This window comes from Anas acuta, chromosome 29, assembly GCF_963932015.1.
Source record: "Anas acuta chromosome 29, bAnaAcu1.1, whole genome shotgun sequence".
Taxonomy (NCBI): domain Eukaryota; kingdom Metazoa; phylum Chordata; class Aves; order Anseriformes; family Anatidae; genus Anas; species Anas acuta.
In genome coordinates, this window is record NC_089007.1 from 3181255 (window position 1) to 3188509 (window position 7255).

Genomic DNA, 7255 nt, shown 5'->3' on the forward strand with positions numbered 1-7255 from the left:
GGGGGGGGGGGAAGGGGACACGGGGGGGACATTGGGGGGCACTGGGGGGCGTTGGGGGGGACACGGAGGGACAGGGGGGGACACTGGGGGGACATGGGGACATTAGGGGCACACGGGGGCCATTGGGGAGTCATTGGGGGGACAGGGGAAATTGGGGGGTGGGGGACATTGGGGGGACACTGGGGGACAGGGGGACACTGGGGGACATTGGGGGACATTGGGGGGTGGGGGACATTGGGGGGACATTGAGGGGAAACTGGGGGGACAGGGGGACACTGGGGGGGACGCTGGGGGACATTGGGGGCGTTGGGGGGGCATGGGGACATTGGGGGGACGGAGGGGACATGGGGACATTGGGGGGACATTGGGGGGTCATTGGGGGACAGGGAAATTGGGGGGTGGGGGACATTGGGGGGATGGGGGGACATTGGGGGGATATTGAGGGGAAACTGGGAGGACAGGGGGACACTGGGGGACATTGGGGGGTGGGGGACATTGGGGGGACATTGAGGGGAAACTGGGGGACAGGGGGACACTGGGGGACACTGGGGGGATGGGGGGACATTGGGGGGTGGGGGACATTGAGGGGACACTGGGGGGACAGGGGGCCATTGGGGGGCCATTGGGGGCCATGGTGACATTGGGGGGACACAGAGGGGCTGGGGGGCATTGGGGGACACTGGGGGGACATTGGGGGGGACACTGGGACATTGGGGGGACATTGGGAGAGATGGGGACACGGGGGACAGGTGGACACAGGGGGGACATGGGGATATTGGGGGGGCACGGGGGGGCGGGGGGACATTGGTGGGACATCGGGGGTGTAAGGGGACACTGGGGACACTGGGGGAGATGGGAACATTGGAGGACACGGGGGGGTGGGGGGACACGGGGGGACATTGGGGGGACATGGGGACATTGGGGTGTAAGGGGACATTTGGGGGATACGGGAGGAGATGGGAGCATGGGGGGGACAAGGGGACATGGGGGGGGCACAGGGGTGTAAGGGGACATGGGGGAAGATGGGGACACTGGGGGGACACTGGGGGGATACTGGGGGGATACTGGGGGATACTGGGGGAGATGGGGACATTGGGGGGGCAAAGGGGACCTTGGGGGGACACTGGGGGGGCCAAGGGGACATTGGGGAGCATATGGGGGGGGGGCACGGGGACTTATGGGGGGGTCGGGAGGGGGACAAGAGGACCCGCGGGGGGGGGGCACGAGGACATATGGAGGGACACGGGGGGGGGGGGGGGCACAGGAGGGGGGAGGACCCCGACGTCTCCCCCCTCCCCCCCTCCCCCTCCGCCCCCCCCGCCAGTGAATCAGCATTTTGGGGGGGGGGGAACAACAAACAGTACCCGGGGGGGGGGAGGGCAGCTTGCCCCCCCCCCCCCCCATCTCCGTCCACCTTAAGGGCCTCGGGCGGCTCCTCCTTAACGGGGGGGGCGTGTGCGGGCGGGGGGGGGGGCGGCCTCAACCACCCCCCCCCCCCCCCATGCCCGCCCCCCCCCCCCCCTCCCCTCCCCACCTCCCAGACTCCCCCCCCCGCATCTCCGGTACCGGGGCTGCAGTGGCGACGGCGACGGGAGCGCTGCGGAGCATCCCCGGGCCCCATCCTGCACCCTTGGGCGGCGCCCCCCCCCCCCTCAGCACCCTTGGGCTCCATCCGGCACCCCTGGGCGCCCCCCCCCCTCCAGCACCCTTGGGCTCCATCCGGCACCCCTGGGCGCCCCCCCCCACCAGCACCCTTGGGCTCCATCCTGCACCTCCGGGCGCTTTCAGCATCCTTGGGTGCCCCCCCAGCACCCTCGGGCTCCATCCGGCACCCTTGGGTGCCCGCAGCATCCTTGGGGACCACCCAGCACCCTTGGGCGCCCCCCCAGCACCCTTGGGCTCCCCCCCACCCAGCACCCCCGGGCACCATCCTGCACCCTTAGGCTGCACCAGCACCCCTGGGCGCCCCCCCAGCACCCTTAGGCGTCACCCAGCACCCCTGAGAGCCCCCAGCACCCTTGGGCGCCCCCCCAGCACCCTTGGCGCCCCCCCCCAGCACCCTCCAGCTCCATCCTGCACCCCTTTGCGCCCCCCCCCTCCCAGCACCCATAACCCTTGGGTGCCCCCCAGCACCTTCGGGCGCCACCCAACACCTTCGGGCCCCCCCCCCCATCGCTAGCACCCTTGGGTGCCCCCCCCCCGCCCCCCCCCGGCATGGCGGAGCCAGCACCGAGTGCAGCATCAAGTCCTGTGCCGGTTCCGGCCCCTGAACCAGGCGGAGATCCTGCGGGGGGACAAATTCCTGCCCGTCTTCCAGGGGGACGACAGCGTGGTGGTGGGGGTGAGTGCCGGGGGGGGTCGTGGGGGGGTCGTGGGGGTCGTGGGGGGGTCGTGGGGAGTCGTGGGGGCACCCCCAGACTTGGTTTTGGGGTGCCTGGGGGTGATGCGGCAGGGTGAGGGGGTAGCTGGGGGGGTAGAGAGTGTGTGTGTGGGGGGGGGAGTGCCGGGGGGGGGCAGGGGGGGGTCATGGGGGCCGGGGGGGGTCGTGGGGGGGTCGTGGGGGGGTCGTGGGGGCACCCCCAGACTTGGTTTTAGGGGGCCTGGGGGTGATGCGGCAGGGTGGGGGGGTAGCTAGGGGGGAATAGAGAGCTTGGGGGGGCAGATAGAGTGATGGGGGGGTGAGTTTCCGGGGGGGGGCCAGGGGGAGTCTGGGGGGGTGAGAGGGGCACCCCCAGACTTGGTTTTGGGGGGGGGGCTGGGGGTGATGCGGCAGGGTGGGGGAGTAGCTGGGGGGGGGCAGAGAGGTTTTTGGGGGTGGTCAGGGTTGGGGGGGGCAGTAGGAGGATGGGGGGGGGGCTGGGATGGATGGGGGGGGTCAGATTGGGGGGGGGATTAGAGCCTGCAGGGGGGGTGGGGAATGGCCGGGGGGGGGGGGCGAAAATCGGCCTGGGTGTGGCCGCAGAGCTGGTGCCCAAATGTGCCCAGCCCCCCCCCGGGGCGTTCCCCCCCCTTTTTTATCCCCCCCCCCAAAAAAAAAATCCCTTTGTAAAGGTCACCGGGGGCGCTCCCCATGGCCCCCAGTACCGGGGGGGGGGGGGTTGTTTACAACGTGCCCCCCCCCACACCCAGCACGATCAGAGGCCCCGTGAGGGTCTGCGGGGGGGGGGGGGCGTTTGCCGCAGATCTTCCCCCCCCCACCCCGCAATCCCCCCCCGGCTGTGGCCCGGCCCAACCCTTTGTTAGGTGCCGCCGCCCCCCCCCGCGATAAAACCATGGGGGGGGGGGGGGCTCAGGGACAGCGGCCAAACCCCCCCGCCCCCCCCTCCAAAATGACCCCCCCAGTCCTGCGAAAGGGGAGGTTGTGGGGGGGGGGGGGGGGGGTCCTTGGGTGTGTGTGGGGGGGCCGATTTGGGCGGGGGGGGGGCCGGTGATGCTGCGCCGCTGGGGGGGGGGGGCAGCGCAATGCGGGGTGCTGCGGGGGAGGGGCTGAGCGTGGGGGGGGGCATGGGGGGGTGGGGGGGGATGTGGGGGGGTCCTGCCCCCCCACCCGGTGTGGCCCCGTCCCTGGGTCCGCAGCGCGGGGGCTGCGGCGGGGGGGGGGGGGGGATGGGGGGGGTTCAGCACCGGGGCCTGGACAGCGCCCGGGGGGGGCGGGGCGGGGCGGGGAATGGGCGGGGGGGGCGGGGAATGGGGGGGCGGGGGGGTATGGGTGTATGGGGGGTGTTGGGGATGTCTGGGGGGGTCTGGGGGGGCTCTGGGGTGTGTATGGGGGTGCATGGGGGGTCTGGGGGGTTATGTGGGGGTCTGGGGGGGTCTGGGCTATGGGGGGGCTATGGGGGGGCTATGGGGGTGTATGCAAGGATATGGGGGGTCTTGGGGTGTGGGGGGGGGCTCTGGGGGGGTCTGGGGGGGTTGTGTAAGGGGAGGGGGGCGCGGGGGGGTCAGGAGTACGGGGAGGGACCGGGGGGGCGGGGGCATATGGGGACATGGGGGGGCTGGGGGCTGGGGGGGCAGGGAAAATATGGGGGGGGCACAGAAAATATGGGGGGGCAGAGAAAATATGGGGGGGGCAGGGAAGCCCAGCACTCACCCCCCCCCCAGCACACCCCCCCACTCCTTACTGGGCCCCACTGGATCATACTGGTGCCCCTTGGGGAGCCCTGAGCTTGGCGCTGCCCCCCAGCACTTTGGGGGGGGCCCTGCTGGACACAGCCCCCCCCCCCTTTATGGCCCCCCCCATTTTTTTTTGTGCCCCCCCCCAGGGCAAACCCTACGTCTTCGACCGCGTCTTCCCCCCAACACGACACAGGAGCAGGTTTACCATGCCTGCGCCATGCAGATCGTCAAGGGTGAGCGGGGGGGGGGGCACCATGGGGGGGGGGCACCATGGGGGGGGGGGGCACCATGGGGGGGGGCACCCAGCCTTGGGACCACCCCTCCCTCCGCTCTGGGGATGGGGGAAGGTGAGGGGGGGGGGTGTTCAGTGGGTCCGGGGGGGGGCTGGAATTTGGGGGGGGGTCTGTGGGACTGGGGTGGGGTGGAGTTTTGGGGGGGGGCTCTGTGGGATTTTGGGGGAGCTCTGTGGGACTTGGGGGGGTCTGCAGGATGGGGGGCTCTGTGGGATTTGGGGGGGGCTCTGCAGGATTTGGGGGGTGTCTGTAGGTTTGGGGGAGGTTCTGTGAGACTTGGGGGCTCTGTGGGACTGGGGGGGCTCTATGTTTTTTTGGGGGGATTCTGTGGGATTTTGGGGTCTGCAGGACTAGGGGGGGTTCTGTGGGTTTTGGGGGGGGCTCTGGGATTTGGGGGGGGGCTCTGCAATCTCAGGGGCTGCGGGGTGCTCTGCGAGGGGGGGCTCAGCATCCCTTGGGCATCTCAGGCGGGTTTGGGGGTGTCCGGGGGGGAGGTCCCCGAGGTGGGGGGGGGTCCTCACACTGACGCCCCCCCCCCAGACGTGCTGGCGGGGTACAACGGCACCATCTTCGCCTACGGGCAGACCTCGTCGGGCAAAACCCACACCATGGAGGTGAGGGGGGGGGGGGGGGGGGATTTATGGGGGTGGGGGGGGGCAGCTCAGAACCCCCCCCCAAAAAAAAAATTTTGAATTTCCCCCCCCAGGGGAAGCTGCACGACCCCCAGCAGATGGGCATCATCCCCCGCATCGCCCAGGACATCTTCAACCACATCTACGCCATGGACGAAAACCTCGAGTTCCACATCAAGGTGGGCACTGGGAGCACTGGGAGCACTGGGAGGGGGGGGTCAGGGCCTGGGTGCACCCCCCCCCCCCGCACCCCAACTTCACCTCAATTCCCTCCCCCAAAGGTTTCCTACTTTGAAATTTATCTGGACAAGATCCGGGACCTGCTGGACAGTGAGTGGGGGGGTACTGGGAGGGTACTGGGAGGCACTGGGAGGGTACTGGGGGACAGCGGGGGCACTGGGAAGTTACTGGGAGGGTACTGGGAGAGTACTGGGAAGGTGCTGGAAAGCACTGGGGGACAGCGGGGGTACTGGGAGGGCACTGGAAGAGTACTGGGAGGTTACTGGGAAGTACTGGGAGACAGCAGGGGCACTGGGAGTGTACTGGGAGGGTACTGGGAAGGCATTGCAGGGCATGGAAAGACACTGGGAAGGTACTGGGAAGAACTGGGGGGGCAGTGGGGGCACTGGGAAAGTACTCGGAGTGTACTGGGAGGGTACCGGGAGGCACTAAGAGGATACTGGGAAGCACGGGGGGACAGCGGGGGCACTGGGAGGGTACTGGGAGCATACTGGGAGCATACTGGGAGGCACTGGTGGCCATCAGGCAAATACTGGGCGAGTACCAAGGGCTGTTTGGGACTAACTGGGAGGCACCGGCTGGGAACTGGGCAGCACTGGATGCAGTGGGCAGTACTGGGATGCACTGGGCAGCACTGGGCTGAACTGGGCAGCACTGGGGGCTCCCAGTCACGCACTGGGGCCGTGCCCCCCCCGTGCCCCCCCCCCCAGTGACCAAGACCAACCTGTCGGTGCACGAGGACAAGAACCGGGTGCCCTACGTCAAGGTGAGCTTGGGGGGGGGGGGGGCAACCCCATGGTGTGTGTTTGTGTGGGGGGGGCCAGGAGGCTGAGCTGAGCCCCCCCTTTTTGCCCCCCCCCCCATTTTTTTTGCCCCCCCCCCCAGGGGTGCACGGAGCGCTTCGTGTCCAGCCCCGAGGAGATCCTGGACGTGATCGACGAGGGCAAATCCAACCGGCACGTGGCCGTCACCAGTGAGCACTGGGGGGGGGGCACTAGGGGGGGGGACATGGGGGGGTCTTGGGGGGTCCCGGGGTCCTCGGTGTGCCGCCCTGGGGCACCGCGGGGGGGGAGTTCTGGGGGGTTGTGGGGTCTCTAGGGTGCTGTGGGAGGTATTGGGGTTGTTGGGGGGGCTCTGGGGAGATGGGGGGGGGTCCTTGGGGGTCTCTGGGGGTTCCTGGGGGTCCCTGGGATGCTGTAGGAGGTATTGGGGTCATTTGGGGGTCCCTGGGGGTCGGTGTGGTGCCATGGGAGTTATTGGGGTGCTGTAAGGGGCTCTGGGTCACTGTGGGGTCCCTGGGGTGCCCTGGGGGTGTTTGGGGTGTCTGGGGAGGGTTTTTTTTTTGGGGGGGGTCCTGTGGGCGCAGGGCGCAGCGGTGTGGTACCATGGGAGTTATTGGGGTCTGTGGGGTCCCTGGGGCGCTATGGGGTCCCTGGGGTGCCCTGGGGGTGTTTGGGTGTCCAGGGAGGTTTTTTTTTTTTTTGGGGGGGGGGTCCGGTGGGCGTGGGGCGCAGCGGTGTGGTGCCATGGGAGTTATTGGGGTACTGTAAGGGACTGGGGGACATTGTGGGGTCCTGGGGTGCCCTGGGGGTGTTTGGGGTGTCTGGGAGGTTGTTTTTTTTTTTGTTTTTTTTTTTGGGGGGGGGTCCGGTGGGGCGCAGCGGTGTGGTGCCATGGGAGTTATTGGGGTACTGTAAGGGACTGGGGGACACTGTGGGGTCCCTGGGGTGCCTTGTGAGTTATTGGGGTCTGTGGGGTCCCTGGGGGTTCCAGGGGGTCCCTGGGTGCCCTGGGGGTGTTTGGGGTGTCCAGGGAGTTGTTTTTTTTTTGGGGGGGGGTCCGGTGGGGCGCAGCGGTGTGGTGTGCCCGCAGACATGAACGAGCACAGCTCGCGCAGCCACAGCATCTTCCTCATCAACATCAAGCAGGAGAACGTGGAGACCGAGCAGAAGCTCAGCGGGAAGCTCTACCTGG

The 7255-nt window shown here is 69.0% G+C and overlaps 1 protein-coding gene across 1 annotated transcript in view; it reads left to right on the forward strand.

Annotated features, from left to right (window-relative positions):
• Window positions 1-4333: 4333 nt before the first annotated feature.
• Window positions 4334-7255, forward strand: part of TSPAN31 (tetraspanin 31) — a 5744-nt gene continuing 2822 nt past the window's right edge. The window contains 6 exon segments of the mRNA XM_068663313.1: window positions 4334-4349; window positions 4950-5023; window positions 5116-5220; window positions 5323-5371; window positions 5992-6047; window positions 6167-6254. Coding sequence (XP_068519414.1) covers window positions 4334-4349; window positions 4950-5023; window positions 5116-5220; window positions 5323-5371; window positions 5992-6047; window positions 6167-6254 — 388 coding nt within the window.